This window comes from Amia ocellicauda, chromosome 11 (genome assembly GCF_036373705.1).
Source record: "Amia ocellicauda isolate fAmiCal2 chromosome 11, fAmiCal2.hap1, whole genome shotgun sequence".
NCBI classification, from domain to species: Eukaryota; Metazoa; Chordata; class Actinopteri; order Amiiformes; family Amiidae; genus Amia; species Amia ocellicauda.
The window spans coordinates 36,941,310-36,957,720 of record NC_089860.1 but is presented as its reverse complement, the minus strand read 5'-3'; the positions used below and the strand labels follow the sequence as shown (position 1 = coordinate 36,957,720).

General features: G+C 45.0%; 1 protein-coding gene across 1 annotated transcript; it reads right to left on the bottom strand.

The window, feature by feature from the left end:
• Positions 1 to 1,071: 1,071 nt before the first annotated feature.
• On the bottom strand, positions 1,072 to 15,761 carry maneal (mannosidase endo-alpha like). The gene is made up of 4 exons (XM_066717746.1): positions 14,008 to 15,761; positions 11,661 to 11,770; positions 3,156 to 3,232; positions 1,072 to 2,524 (listed from the first exon to the last, which is right to left on the bottom strand). Exons 1-4 carry the CDS (start codon positions 14,507 to 14,509, stop codon positions 1,888 to 1,890), a joined length of 1,326 nt encoding a protein of 441 aa, XP_066573843.1. The 5' UTR covers positions 14,510 to 15,761; the 3' UTR covers positions 1,072 to 1,887.
• Between the last annotated feature and the right edge of the window lie 650 nt (positions 15,762 to 16,411).

The following is a 16,411-nucleotide window of genomic DNA, read 5'->3' as shown; positions in this document are numbered from 1 at the left end:
GGCATTGCGTGAAGGCATTGCGTGAAGCCTGTGTGATCTCGTGAGATACCATGACTATCATCACGCACGAGTTCATTATAGCTCGAGACATCATCTGTGCCAGACTGTTGTTCACCACATTAGAAATAGGTTTACTTTGAACCGTGTTATTTGTGTAAGACGCAATGCAGCGCCTACAGTCAGATCTGGTCTGGTGTTTGACTTTTGACAGTAAACTTCAGCAGCCTCACCCTGTTCGCTGAGTTTGGCTGCTCCTCACCCAGTTTTATTCCTCCTACACAGCTGTTTCCGTTTCAGTCAATGATTGTGTTTCAACCTACGTATTGAATTGATGATCATTAGCACCTGTGTGGTATAGTTGTTTAATCAGACATCTGACTATATGCCTACAAAATCCCTGACTGTGTGCAAGTGAACCTAGAAAAATTGATGCTGTTTTGAAGGCAAAGGGTGGTCACACCAAATATAGATTTGATGTAGATTTTTCTTCTGTTCACTCACTTTGCATTTAGTTAATTGATAAATATAATCTATTCACATGTCTATTTTGAAAGCATTCTTACTTTACAGCATTTTTTTCACACCTGCCTAAAACTTTAGTACAGTACTATATACACACATTTCAGCTCCGAATCCACAGCGGACGGCACTTTAAAACCCATTACTCTCCCGTGTTGTGTTCCTCGTGTTTCCAGTCAGTGGAACCGGCAGTGATGCGCGTCTCAGTCGATTACATTTCCACTCGAGGCCACTGCCGGCGCGTTCAGAGACACGGATCAGAGCACATTCTTTTATTCTTAAAATGTTCAGTGATTTCACCTTGGCGTTAAACAGCGTCGCCTCACAAAGCGATTGTAAATAGGTCACACACATCGTACATCATTTTACAAAAAAACCAGGGTTTGAGGGATCTAAAGGTGAACAAGCCCCAAAAAGCTGCAGGTATTTTGGAGTAGTAATTAAATGTATCAAAATCCATATCTTCCCCTCCCATCTATGACCCATCTATGACTGACTGGGCAAAACATCCCCTTCTAATAACCGGAAACAAACACAGGAAAGGACAACAAAAAAAGCAAATTCAGAATCTGCATTTCAAGAGCATCTCTTACAGCGGAGCACGTCTGTGGAGAGACGGGTGAGGTTTTCATCAATTCAGGCTCGGCAACATCCTGAGAAACTATCGGTTACAGAGGGTAAAGAATGAGGCTATGAAGTAAAGGTTATGGTTTCTGCATTTCCCATTCATTACACACAGCAGAAAGGAGAAAATGTCAGTTCTCAATGTGTTGCAGACGGTTTTTCTTGTCCCACTGAAGCGTTGAGCCACTGATTTTGTTCCTCTTGCTAATTGTGAAAGCTGCGCAATTTAGTCTCAGTTCTGCAAATGTACTGTTGGAATCTGTTGAAAACTCTGGATACCATGAGGAAGTACAAAACTCTTATCACAGAGGAAAACCGTACGTCTGTTCGGCCTGGGTTCAGAAGTGGCGAAGGTGAACGGAAGCGATGTCTGGGGACGGCGGCTTCTCTCAAGGTCAGTTTGCATCGCAGGCAGGGAAGGTCAGCTGTCGGGTATCCTAGCATGAGATCTGACAGACCGCAGTGGTGAGCTGAGGAAATGGAAACGAGGGTCATCGGGAACGGATGGAGGTGAACGTAAACATCTGGACACATCACAGCCTCCACACCTTTGGAACATAAGGTCCTGTGTCTGTCTTCCAGCTGTGGAATCAGAAACTCGTCTCGTGCCGTCTCTGGGCAGTTTCAGTGAGGAAAGAAGGGAAAAGCCTTCCAAAGGATTAAAGCTGACTAGAGTTGTACAACCTTGAGTGAAAGGCCAACTAAAGGGACCCTTGCTTAAAACAACATGGCGGACGGGCGGACTCACATGAGCCACTGCTCCTTCTCTTTGTTGAACTGTTCGGCCCACTTGCGCGTCAGCTCCAGGTACAGGTCGGGCTTGTGCGGCAGGTAGTCCAGGTACATGCGCGTGACTGTCTTCTTGGGCAGCGCACGCTCGATCTGCGTGCCTTCGTGCCACTCGTTGAAGGAGGTGATGGTGACGATCTCGGGGCGGACCATGAGCGCAGCCTGCAGCGAGGTCTCGTAGTACTTCCCGTTGACCCGGTTCCTCGTGTTGTGGTTGTTCCACGGCCGGATGCTGGTGTCGATGTAGCCCGGGCCCACGCTGGGGACGAACATCAGGTTGTTGACGTCGCAGAAGGTCTTGATGGCTTTCCAGTTCTGGTGGGACGAGCCGAAGGAGAAGCCGTTGGACGCGAAGTAAGTGTACATGCCGTCGAAGCCCCCCGACAGGATGTCGTGCTTGTGGCGCTCCTCCACGATCAGGGCGATGAATAGGCCGTCATAGGGGGTGTTGCGCAGGCTGTGCGAGCCGGACGACGTCAGGAGGTCGGCCCAGGCCTCGGGTGGAGTCAGGTACGAGTCGTAGATGTAAAACAGGGGCAGGGTCTTCCCGGTGCTGGACTTGAATCTGTAGAAGGCGCCATGCTTTCCGTACCTGTTGAATACAGAAGAAGAATAGACATCAGTGTGTCTGTTTATCCAGTGACTGTTTGATTTGATCTATATATCCGTCCCATTGGCTGAATTAACAGCTCAATACCCATCAAATACAAATGGAGGTTCAGCACATCGATAAAGGTTTTGGCACAATCTAAATCCAATAGTCAGCTGTGGTTATTGTGTATTAAAAAATAAATACGCAGTCCGAGTAGGATCCTGTAGTTGCTATAGCTTTGCTGGCTTTGAAAGCTTTTGTGTCCTCTGTAAAGTCATTGTCGAGATGATCTTAGATTTGAATCCCCAAGCGTGTAGGTGTAAAAGACACCGCGTCCCTGAAACCTCATCTGTAATGCGGAGTGGGTTATATAACTCGCAGCCGCAGCCCTCGCTGGTGGCATCAGATCTCCCTTCACCTGCTGCTCCGCTAATGAAACATCAAGTGTCGCTCATTTATTTTTAACCACTTGTTCTTTTTCGAGAGCAAATGCACCATCAAGAGAGTCTCTATTACTCGAGTAGAAGATTGAAATCGTAATTAAAGCCGCAACAAGCATCCCGCCTACAGCAGTTACCCCACGGCAATAAATAAATAAAAAAGAGAGTAGATGTCAGTGCGATTCACATACTTGTCGATGATGTATTTGATGTTGTCGTGAACCGTGCGGTCAGTCCTTCCTTTGTAGGGCTGGATGTGAAAAGATACCTGCAAAGACACGAGACAAGGGATTTGTTTTCCAGTCCTGAGAGCGTTCTTATACAGCCTTAACTGTCAGCAGACCTTAGATATTTCTACTTGATGCACCATTAGTAAGTTTGGGAATCCAAAGCAATTCTACTGTAAACACCTTCAAGCTAGAAACCCTCCTCTTCATGTGGGAGAGACAGGTGAGGCTAACGTTGACATCAGCTACTCTGTGCAAAGCGAAATCTTCGCCTTAATTTATAGGTCATCAAATTATAATGACATCCCAGGAGCTGGAGCTCGTTAACCAATAATTATATAGCAGTTGTTGCTAATTAAGCATAATTGACGGGAAAATAAATAAATAAATCTGACGGGGTAGCAAAAGCAGATCATGTGGTGCTGGCGTTCTGGCTGCCCTTTAATTCTTGTAGTCCAAACATTAATTACTCCAGCTGTAGACTTTCATTAATTTCACTTCTAAGATCCGCAAAGACATATGCAAGTGTGCAGAGCGACTGGGTGTAGTGGAGGCTTCTCGGCAGGGAGAAAAAGCACACACAAAAAACACGTCAATCTGTGTGGCATTTTGGGGTACCAGATCACATGACTTTTAACTGAAACTAATTAGCTTTGAAGTGTGGGACGTTGCTGTGGAAGAGAGCCAGGCACGGTATTCGCTTTCATGCACAGAAAAATGTGTTCATTTAGAACGGTCTTTGCATGGATAGCTTCAATGTTTAGTTTTGTCTTTGATGTAGAGCAGTGGTTACCTATATGCTATAGTTAAGATGTAGAACATGTCGGTCTGGTCTGTGAAGTGCGCTGGACTCGGTGGAAATGTTTAAATAGCGTCTCCCTGAGGGAAAGGCTGGGAAAGCGCTGTAGGCTCCTAATGACCCACACGGTGCCCATGAAAGAACAGTGTCAACCTCTCCCTGTGCTGGTGAGTATTAGGATCTGGTAGCTGTTTGCATTATTATATTAGAGTTCAATTAATAAACAGTAAGGAATACGTATCCCTGTGAATCGCTCCACGCTGTGAATCGGGCAGTCAAGAGAGCGAGTGGCTTTGCCTGGCGAGGGGGTGCAGGTGTCAGCAACATGCAGCTCCCAAACACAGGATGGGTTTCAAATGTAGGGCAGTCAGTCTAATGAGCACTAATGCCCAGGAAGTATGAGAATTCGAGCGTGATCAATGCAGTGGCAGATACAAGTTTACACACATGCCCCGTCCCCCACAGGCAGAATTCAGCTGCAATCGTTCGTTTCCCCCAGGCCAAATCAATGCTCAGCACAGTCCTGCGAACACAATGGAGAAATTGGTGCAGCCAATTACAGAATAACTGTGTCAGAGCACAGGGAGCTGATACTTTCAGCTATAACTGTGTGGATGCAAACGTGAACCTCTACACAATCGCCCGCAGCTTCACGGTTAACATCCCCGACCCATTCGCCATGGCCTGGCTATCGAGCCGCGATCTAAACAACTCGGCACACAGCTGTTGCCCTCAATGTGTGAACGTCGCTGCCCTGCTTGTCACTCAAAACTGTGTGTGTGTGTGTTCAGAGAGTGTGAATGACATTTGTTCAGAAGCCATTAGAAACTGCACGGGTCCTTCAGCGAATTGTGATGTTCGAATTTGAAAAAGAATCCTATTTGTGTTGGTTCTGTTTTGTGTTTTTCAATCTTACTCAAGCTCTTCCATATTTCTGCTTTACTCACTCTATCATGGGAAAAACACTCATCGTTAATGGCAAACAAAATGCATTCTTCCTGCTCAAGAGGATTGAAAGGCCACAGGAATCTCTCTCTTGCTTGACCGCATTTATTTTCGAAAACAAACGAGGCAGACGCACTGATTCCACGCCAGATCTTTCATCTCCTAAACCCCGGTATTCGTCTGAAAGCGGCATAAGAGCCAATCAAACAGAACTGGTAAGAAGTCTTCACCGTTACAGGAATGTACCTTTCCCTGAGGTCAAACCCCCCGGTGGCTTCAAATAGACCACGCCTTGGTCTGAAAAGAACTCGAATGCAATTGTTTTTCGAAAGTCAGACTTCGGAACAAGCCTGGGAAGTGGCCCACGAACTTCCCTGCCCGAGATGTGCGTGAGAGGACTGATCTGGAGACGTGTGCACAACAGACTGCTCTGAGATCAGCATCACACCTGACTGGAGGCTGTTTCCAGGGTCTCTGTCCCTCCTGGTTGTTGTCCGGCTGGTTGTGTTTCTGATGGCTCATCTGTGGGAGCCAATGTAAAGGACACGGCTCTGCTATTGCCAGCACGGGGTTGTGTGACCCTCCCCACTGTGCAGCTGGAGCCCCGGCATCTTGTATTCAGGCCTTGGTTCTCATGCCTGCTATTCAGGCATATTGTGTGGCAGCCCGTTGCTCAATGACTGTAGCAGCAGCACCATCTACTCGTTCACTTCATATCTTCTGGCCCCACGCAGTACACAGCGCGATGCATTGTGTTAAACCCCTCCATAGCACCTGACTTCACAGCTCAGTCTGTAAAGCAGTCGTGTTGTTGAATGCCAGTCGACTTAAAGACAACTCCATAAAAATACGGATGCTCTAAATGAGACGGGCTGATTGAGATGTGTGTTTTGAATGTGATAGCATATGATCGCACGTCCCAGATGTTGCTTCTCTTCAGGGGGTCACAAAAGGTGATTTTTTTACTTTTACTGAAATGCAGACATTGAACATTTATTTAGTTCACGTTAATTCCCGTGAGGAAAGCGTCTGTGGCATAATGCGGCAGGGCGGCTGAACTTTAAACGTTCAGCTTTTTTAGTTGTCATTTAAAAATTCAGTGCCAAAGGCTTGAGGCCTCGTTTGCAATTTTTTTTTTTTCAGATACTGAATTCTTACAACCCCGAAAAACCTGCTAGCTGTGACATCCGGCTACAGCATCAGTCAACCCATGTGTGACAGAGGTATAAAATAAACATTTACGAGATCGGAGTAAGACGGTGTTAAAACCAGACTGTTTGTTTCCCATAAACACTAACCCAGAATAGTTTTCATTTTCCCGCTGCTTCACATTAGATTGACTTTACTTTCACTCTCGTCTGCTTGAACACCAGTAAGAAAAGCTCGACACACTTCTCCCACAGAGCCCTCCAGCGGTGCGGTGTGTTTTGTACATACGGTGACTTCAGTTTTGTTCGCGCTGCTGCTGGGTGCGGTAAACCTCTTTCTCCTCAACCTAGATGTCAGGAATGAAACCCGTAATAGCAGAGCTGGTGCATCGAGGAGCCTTCTCTATACTCCTCTGTATTTTGTCATCTGTATAAATCTAAACAAAATTGTGTTTTAAGTGAAGGAGTTACTCTTGTCTGAAAGCACAGACTGATACCAGGACAGCCAGTAAGTGGCAGAAAATGGCACAAAGTGCCTGGCAGCCTTGCCGTACGAGCAGTGACCGCAGCAGCGTCGTGTTTGGTGCGCAGGATCTGGGAAACGTGATTAAAAACATACCTTCAATCTGGAAGTTGCTGTTTTTCACTGAGTTGAACGCATGGCGGCTGATTGTGAGTGGATCAGTGTCAGCTGGGTTGGAACAAACATTTAATTATGGATTTAAAGTCTGGAAACACAGCGGTCTACGTGCTGGGGTTTATGTATGTTGCTGTGTGTGGGTATGCACCTAACAATGCCCGGGTCTTGTAAATGTCACACAATGATGTCTTGAGGGTTAATGATTTAGGAAGATGTAAACATGAGGATTCCACGTCTCCGCAGTAAACGCTTTTTTAACTCCGTAAGCCGGTATTATACTGTATTATACTGTTTACAACATCTGTATTAACTGTGCGCTTTGAAGCATCACCACAGATCACAGACATCTGATGAAGGGTTTATGAAAGATTTCAAGAAATAAGCCAATTTAAATATGATGTGTGTTCTCGTTATGAAAGCACTGTATAGTTTTTCCCCCACCTTCGAGCGGTCTGAATTTATTAGTTCTTGCCTTTTACTTAGACATTCCTGGAAACCCCTCGTTACTGTGGTGTGTTTATTGTGGTTCACAGCAGAGGGAAGGTGAGGGCAGACCCACTTGTGTCAGCCTTCAGGAGCAACGCAATTCATCTTACAGTGGGAAATACTCCTTCAAATGAAATCCCTTCAAGGGGGAGGGAGTTCAAAGCATAAAAATACACCAACCTTTTCCAGAGTTTGTAAAGGATTTCTACTATGAGTGTCGGGCAGCTACTCCCCCCCTGCACAGTGTGTAGTGAGCAACAAAGGCAGGCAGACTAGAAAGCTCCCCCCAGGCTGAGAGCTGCGCAAGACTGACTTTTTAACTCTGACGGTACCTGGTTCCTACAAGCGCCTTCCAACACGCGCAAACGAGGTACAGAGTGTGGCTTTTCATCCATTTGCATTCACCGTACTAGGAATACAGTGATTGTGCGATGTGTGCGCATTTGTGTTTTGAACGACTAATTGGCCCCACAGTCTCTTGAAAGAAAAGGCCTAGAGACCCAAGACAACATCAGCCCTGGCTCTCAATGAAATGGCAAGCAGCAGAGATCGACGCACTCGGCCCACGCTGCGACACGCTGCTGTGTGTCGGTTCACCCGTCCCGTATGACGCCATGTGGGTCACCGCTGCTGGTGCACACGTGTGGGCTGTAATCATAAACCAGAGGCCGATGTGGGCAGTAATGATACTAATACACCCAGAGCACTCGAGGCTTTCAACTGCAGCAGTGTACCTGGATGAGAGCTACACACAGGAAGTGCTACTCAAGTGTCTTTGGCGACGCGAGGGGAGGTTTCATGCTGTATTCCACAGACCTGCGGCTTCTGTCTTAGGTTATGGATTTGGAGCGCATAAAAATCTCTCCTGTGTCAATTCTGTTTTACCGCATATGTTACTTTAATCGTTTCTTTCCCTACAAGTGCCTGCAAACTAACTCCAGTAATGAGGTATATACAGAAACAGTGCCTTTAGAAAGTCGACACCCCCTTGAACTTTTTTCACGTTTTGTTGTATCAGGGCCTCAGCATTTCATGCATTTCAATGTTTACATTATATTACATTCAATGTTTACTTTTCTACATACCATCCACACTCTTTAAGTTTTAATTGTGAAAATTATGTATTAAGAATACAAAACTAATATCATAACTGGATAAGTCTCCACCCCTCCGAGTTAAAACTTGTTTGAAGTGCCTTTGGCAGCAATTCCAGCCTTGAGTCTGTTGGGAATCGGTCTCTGCCAACATGGCACACTTAGATTTGGCAATATTGGACCACTCATCTGTACAAAGCAGTTCCAGCTCTGTCGGGCTCCTGGCAGCGTTGATGGACAGTAAGTCCTGCCACACATTTACGACTGGATTTAGGTTGGGGCTCTGACTGGCCACTGGTGCCACACACCTTCCTCTTAATAATTGTCTTCGTGTGCTCCAAGGGATAGTCAAGGCCTTTAGTATTATTATACCCATCGCAAGCTCTGTGTCCTGGAGTTCCTCTGACAGCTCCTTGGTGCTCCTGGTTGAGTTTTTGCTTTGAAATACAAGACCCAGCAGAGGGAACCTAAAGGAACTGCGCAGTTTATCCTGAAATCCTGTGAATCTCTACAGTTTAACACAGGTGGAGCCACTTGACTTGCTGTGTGATTTTGGCTATTTTAGGATTGCTATTACAAGGGAGAATGGACACTTATCCAACAAAAATCATTCAGTTTTTATTTTTAATTGATTTTCTACAAATTTCTAGAACCTCTTTTCACTTGGAAAGTCGTGGGGTACGATGTGTTCATTTTTCTAAATGATTTTAATGCTACAATGGGGGACAATTTTGAAAGGGGGTGCAGACTTTCTGTAGGCACTGTATTAATCTATTTATTCATATATAAAACCTCTGATCTCAGTTCAAGCATCTGCGCACTATTACCCCAGCTCTGCGCAGTGGACACAGAGGGGTGATGGTTTGCCAGCTGGTTACTTTACAGGAGATTCACACAAAGGTCTGAAGAAAAAAATATATATATATGAAAAAGAAAAATGAAGCGGGTGCAGCCGAGACAGGAAGGCAGAGGCAGGCGATGCATCTTCCCGCTGATATCCCTGCCCTTAACATCACGGTTTCTAAGTGAAGTATAAATTAAAGACTACATTTTCATTTCACACTGCTTTATGTGATGGAGGTAAAAAGCTATTAAATTAAGCAAGGCCATGTTTGCATTTGGAAGTGAAAAATAGACAATTAGAGTCAGATGGTTTTTTTTGCCCTAAACTCTGTAAGTAATAAACCTTTAATCAGACAATATGAACATGCCCCCCCACCCCCCACCCAACACACTTAAAAATAATAATCTGCTATGTGTTTCCTGAGGAGCAGGAAGGAAGATAAATGAGTGTAATATATCATCACATTGTTCTCTGCAAGGGGACCATAGCAAGGCTTAATTGTGGAATTTATTAAGTTATTACTAATTTATTAACAGTTATATACATGAATAGCTTAAGAAGAAAATATATATCTATATATTAAGGTGTAAATTACTGCCTCAGGACGTGTGAGACTGTTGTATCTAGAGAATGCATAGCCAAGAGATCCGTTTGAGTGTCAATACTCTCCTGCATCCAGGTGGCGCTATACCACATGGTGCTATATCGTCGTGACTTTTAATGTAAACATCTCTTTTCTACAAGAACTTGATTCTGCTGGTGTTTCCAAGCAATTTGTCCATATAGTTCATATTATTTAAACCCCCTGCTGAGAGAGGGCAGTGGTTTTATCATGGCATTTTCCATTCTCCTTAACCCCCATTTTATGTATTTATCTTAGTTTATTATGTTGCGAATGCAAATTTTTAAAAGCATTTCCTTGAGGTTCATGCATTCAGAAGGAACTGCAGAACAACATCTTTCAGCTCAAGTTCTCCTCCCTTGGGCTCTTTTCCTGGAAAATGCTCTTTAATGTCATACTTTGGAGGAATGATAGCTATTCATGCTAATCTATTTCAACCATCAAATACCAATGTTTAGGTTTACAGCATCTTTAATGAGGCCTTTCTGTCCTGACTCTTTTCACTGGAGCTCCAGATCAGAGGACTGTGTTGTGTGTTGCGTGTCGCCAGGACGTTTCCATCCTTTATGTAACTGCTCAAGACTGCCTTGCCTGTCTGTTGCCGATCCTTGAAACCCACTTTACTGCTCACTTTAAAACTCTCAAAAGACGGTAGCGTTCCTCGCCACGTCTGTGCGACTGAGCAGAAGAAAAACAAAGAAGCCCACAATGTAAATGAATCCTTTGAAGAGAAAGAAAATGAATTCTCTACCCTTATTCTAGGCGGAATGATGTGTTGACTACGATGGGAGCTCTAATCTGAAAGAGAAGGTTTCCCGTACGTTGCACAAAGCTTTGTGGGAGTATTTCATGATTTTGCCCTTGAGCCTGGAATATAAACCTCAATAAACCTCAGCGCCGCTCATCCTTGTACGTTACACTGCTGCGAGGTATTCCTCCTGCAAACTCCGGTGTTTTGTTGCCACCTGGAATGCTGCGTCCTTGTTCTGCACTGAAATTATGTTTTATTGAAACCTTGCCACAAAATACGAGCAAAAGACAGAGATTAATGCTTTCAAAGTTGACAGTTTCATGCTTTCAGCTTTTATCAACAGAATAGCCCACTCATATATTTATTTTTCCTCTAGTTGAATCATCACCAGACCTCTGCAAGACACGACCATGAAATCTGAAGCGGTGCTAGCGATGTACGAACACAAAGCTATAATAGCGTACGATGGTACAACTAGTACACCCCGAGGTTAGGATGATGAAACATACCTCTGCAAAGTTGAGGGGTGAACATTTAACCATATTAAGGTTTTCTGGTCAGATAATTTACAGGAAAAAGAGCTAAAATAGTAGCCCTTGATTCCAGGGAGCTGAAAAGATTGTGATTTCTGTCTGTGTTAAAAGATTCATTGCTTTGTCTTTGCGATAAAGTAGGTGTAGCGTTTTTTCTTTTCAAAACGCTCCACCCCTGGTTATTTTTAAAAAAGTACTTTGCCTCCCACATAGTATGAGGTGTTTGCTGGAGTGTCATACAGCTCAGATATATTGGATCTGTTGCAGTAGGGGGGTGGGAATTCTGGTCCTGCAGGGGCATGAAGGTTTTCTAGGTCTTGTCCAATCCCACCTGGCTGACAACTGCAAACGATGCTTAATTGGCTCGACATAGCAAATTAATGTTTCAGTTCGGTCACTGGGCGTGGAGGTGGACACACAGATCCAGCACCACAGCTGTCCACTATTGATCTATAGCGATCAGTTTGAACAGGACCAGTTCATCCAGTGATGGTGCTGTGACAGGCCCACACCCTCGCCTCCCATTTCACCCGGCTGGAGTACAGTGCCAGGCCCTTCCCTGTGCCTAGCAAAGGAGTACAGCGTGAAGCCTTTTCCTACCATTTACCTTGATACTATGCCTGTGGGCAGCGTCCATTATAGCGGGCACCAAGTCTTCAGTGGGTTCTCCGTTGTCGTCAGCCATGCCTGGTGGATACCAAGATAAAACCAGCACCCCTAAACAGACACACGAGGGAACACCATTTCTATTAGAAGAGCTTCTCGAACACCGCTCACGCAGACTGAGAGAGAGTATGGCCCCTCGGAGCATGTTAACGATTACTGAGGATCTGTTGTGTTTGGGGTTTTGCTTTGGGGGCTTTTAAACATCCAATTTAGAAGTGGCAGATTGTGCAGAATGTGGGGTTTGCTCTGTGGATGTCTGGGCCCAGCATTTGCTCTCCACATCAATGCCTGTCAGTACAGTGAGGGCCATGACACCTGGTCAGTCCTGTAGCACAGTGTGTCTGGGTCCAGCACACAAGAGGACCCGTACAGAGGCAATCCAACCAATTACACATAAGCCAAAGAAACAATGTTAACAAGCATAACCTTAATTTAATTATATTTTTTCTTGTTTTGCATGTAATGAGACTTCTCGACCCCTAGTGTCCTTTAGAACAGAATCATCTACGTTCAAAGCATTATAAATACATCAAATTAACCTTCCTGTGTTCTGAACACCGACAATGGCTAATCCATTTTCATTTTTTATTTTTTGCAATTCTTCCCGAATAATCAGCATTCAGGAGGCATTTGAGATTGTCCAAAGGATGGGTTTGTTTTAGATTTTTTTCCCCCATCGTCTTTGCTTTCTTCATTTCACTTCTCATCTACCATCTGTCGAGACACAGGAGTGTAGGCAGGAGTAAAGATCACCCAACAGCAGTCCTTGGAAATTAAGTGACATCAGACACTGGGGGTAATACACAGGGTTGTGACCCAAAAAGCTGCCTAGGCACATTTCAGTGTAATACAACACTGGGCTGTTCTCCTTGGTTGCCCTGCACTGAACAACAGCAGACATTGACTATTTTCTGTTGACAAGTGTGGGATGTAAATATTTTAATGAGCATCCCGTCCCAAATTTACAACAATCTGACCAGATCCAATTTCACAAATACCATCTCACTATCTTTGGTAGTATGATATGAAACATGGGCACGAAGATGTCACGCTCTTACAATGAATGTGTTGCAATTCTGCACAAGATATGTGTTATACTGACACTTTATTGTAGCTTATTCCCCGGTGTGTAGGATAGTGTCTCTCCCACATCTTTCAACACAATGCCTGTGTTAAAATGAACACAAAGCCCTAATTACACTCAGCCCTGTGTAAAACTAAAAGAACAACATATGATCATTGCTTATAGCACAGTTGTTTTTAGGGTGTAGCAGTTTGAAAGAACACAATCAGAAATTAAATTAATACCTAAATCCACATTAATTAACTACATTAATTACATTAATTACATTAAATTGGGGGGGGAAATCATTTAATTGTATTCCAGAAACCAATTAAAAAACGTGTCTTTGGTTCGTCATATTTTCACAAGATACACGTTTCAAAAGCTACAGTGTGCAGTGTGGTGTTGTCATTATTATATGAATGTATACAGTCGGCGGTGCTGTGTGACGTGTTTGTTTCCAGTGATCTGCGGGGAGCTGTCCAGCAGCCTGAGTGCTGAATGGTCACCGGGAGTAAAAGGGGTTTTAGTAAAACCTATGAAAATCTATTGAATACAATTATTAGGTACATTAAGTTCAATTAATTGGCAATTATAACCAAGTGAAATATTTGGCCAATTACAATATAAACACCTTATTTTAAAGTATTGTTACACTTCACGGTTGTCATTTCAGATGCTGCACTTATTCTACATAAATATTGGCCCCTAAAGTGCGTAATGGTCAATAACTGTGGCTGTGGTTAATGCATTGCATGTTCAGAGTCCTCTCTTTTCATGACGTCTTGCATTTTAACAGCCCATGTGCTCCTCTTTTAAAACTTCAGGAAACCCAGCTCCTGCTTTAAAGAGTCCGATGGAAAAGCCTATCGATCTCTAATCGACTCGAAGAGACGGAAAACTCTGCCAACAGCAGTCGATACGGTCTGTTAAGAGGTGTCATTCTGGGTAATGGATGGATCCTGATTTTACAGCTCAATACTCTCAGTTCATGTGATCAACCCAGCTAACAATACGACGTTTGTGCAACGTTATTTGTACAATAACCTTAAAACAACTTTCCAGCAATGTTATACAAACGTTTCGTGTTTGCTGGTAAGCTATTTCCAGTATATATATATATATATATATATATATATATATATATATGTCGTATTTCGTATATACTTTCATATGTTGCAGTTCCAACACTTTTTTTTTAAATAAGTGCACCTTTATACTGTACCTGCGGCTGCGGCTCCGAGCTGCTCCATGTGCGACTCCAGGACACTCGGGTCCCTGGAGCTGTAGGGCCCCAATTCCGGGTAAAAGCTGGAGCCGATATCCTCCGGGGGCGTGTGTCTCCCTTTGGGGTAACTGGCGGCAATTTTAGGGTCCCAGTGTGGCACCAACACGTGGTCCCAGTGCACATATTTTCCGTCCATTTTGGGATTCCCGTACCAGACATAATAAAATATATGCACGTCATAGAATATGCCGTTGTCGGGACCAGAGTTGGAGAAGACGATTTTAGTGTTGCTGATGGGTCGAGGGGCCGGGGAGACGACCAGCTGGTTGACCGCACGCCTGTCCACTCTGTCCCCAGCGACGGGCATCAGCTCCAGACCAGGGGCTAAATCGGAGAAGCCGTCGCTGGGTTTCAATGTCCTCAAGCCCATCATGGTGCCGAAAATGAAAAGCGTGAATAGAAACAGAGCCACACAAGCCTTCTTGCGCAGTCTGGCCATGATGCTCCGTCTCTATGATCCAGGCAGGCGCAGTTTCTCGCAGAGGGGTGCGGGTAGCCCGTCTCTCTGTGAACGCAATGACAAACTCAAAGGGTCGCCAGGGCGAAGTGGTCGCTACATTTCAATGAGCTCCTTGAAAAGGACAGTCCATGCATAGCGGTGTCATCCGACAGCGAGAGATACGGCCTAAGCTAAACTCTGGGAAAACGTGGATGGTGTCTAGAAATAAGGTAGGCTATCTGCGGTATTTTATGTAACGCACAGCAGCCTTACATTGGGCAGAAGGTTTGCGCTCCAGATCCTCATAATTTCTGCAAAACAGTGTCTATAATCTCCACAGCATCTTTTTTATATAATCTGCTGCAATTATTGAGAGGGAAAAAACAGAGGACCTGAAACCGGCGCAATCATATAAAAAAACTTTAACAAACCCCGACCTCTGTCCTTACACGACGATCTCCGACCTGAGCGCTGCAGCCCGCAAAACTAACCCAGGGAAACCGAGCCTTTCACGGGAAGAGCAGCATATCACTGATCTCAATGCATCCCATTGTTTTTAAAGATACATTTACGATTCCTATCTACACTGCATGCTCACGGATGTGCCATTTTAAACCCACTGGCTGTATTTAATCATGAAATCAACCGCTCCCCAAACCACGGGCTCCAGCCGGACAGCGGGTCTGTTTATCCGGAGGCTCGCCACACAGGGTCGCTTCTTTCCTATCATTTATCTCCGTCGAAAACAGACGTCTATTGTCCCAACATACAAGTAAGCGTCGCATTAGATCTAAAGCCCTGGCGATGATAACAAATTAATAAAAACCTGATATTTTGCTCATAAAAGGAAAACCTCGTCAGTAGAGAAGCCGTGGGATGAACTCCATGCTATATCCGCGGATCGGCTGTGGCCTCAGCCCACAAAGCCAGGCATCGCTGCCATCCGGGTCTCTGCAGGTCCCCGGAGCAGCCCGGTGGTCAGTCCAGCTCCCCGGACGGCGGATCCGTTAACCCGAGCCCCGCCGCGCAGCTCGTTTCCATCCGGACGTCTGTGATGCTCGGTACTGATGAAATGTCTCCGTATGTCTGAGCGCTGTCTGTGGCGGCAGTGCGCTTTGCTTTAGTTTTTTGTCCGTTTTGTTCCCTTCTTTCTTTGCCACAAGGAGGAGGAGCCTCTCCCAGCTCTGTGCTGTGTGATGCAGAGAGGGAGAAATGGCTGTTTCTGAGCCCCGTCTCTCAGCAGTGCTGTCTCACGGTGTCTCACACTGTCCACTGACCCCAGCGTCTGACGCGCACAGACTTGCATGATTTATTTTGATTGGTCGGGCAGATCATGCAGCTGGAGTTTTTGAATACTTCCTGGATCTGAATTAGCATTGGTATTAACTACTGACACGGTTTGTGTTTGAGCTTCCAGCCCCACATCGCTTTCCCACCTAGGAGCCCCACAGTCCCGCTGTTTGCACACTGATGTGCTCAGGCACTTGTGTCAGTGCTAGACGCCTTCATGCTTTGTGGCGCATAGCAGATACATATTATAAAGGCAAAACTGGATAATCGTATTGACTGACATACCATTGTAGCTAAAAGGATCCACACCACCTGCTTACTGGACCGCAATGATGCTTTGAGTGAACCGAGCTAAGACAGGGTGTGTATACTTTAGACTGGTACCCTGCGTTTGTGTGTTTATTTTCCCTTGCAGGGAAGCACACATCTAGTAACTAAACAAAGCTCCAGAAATATAACCGTTACCTTTTCACAGTGCTTTTTGTAACCACCTACATGTAGAATACTTTCATTTCTATTGAGATCCACAGACATTTTAAGACACGTCAACTATCCGAGGTGTCGGAAGAGCAAGGAGCATGCTGGGAAATGTGCCCAAGTGACCAGCAAACA

What these genes read in the sequence shown, in the direction of transcription:
- maneal (XM_066717746.1), bottom strand. Translation starts at nt 14,509, where the DNA reads ATGGCCAGACTGCGCAAGAAGGCTTGTGTGGCTCTGTTTCTATTCACG. An exon ending in CCCACAGGCATAGTATCAAG is followed by an intron (nt 3,233 to 11,660) that starts GTAAATGGTAGG and finishes GTGTCTTTGCAG; the next exon opens with GTATCTTTTCACATCCAGCC. An exon ending in ATCAAATACATCATCGACAA is followed by an intron (nt 2,525 to 3,155) that starts GTATGTGAATCG and finishes TGTATTCAACAG; the next exon opens with GTACGGAAAGCATGGCGCCT.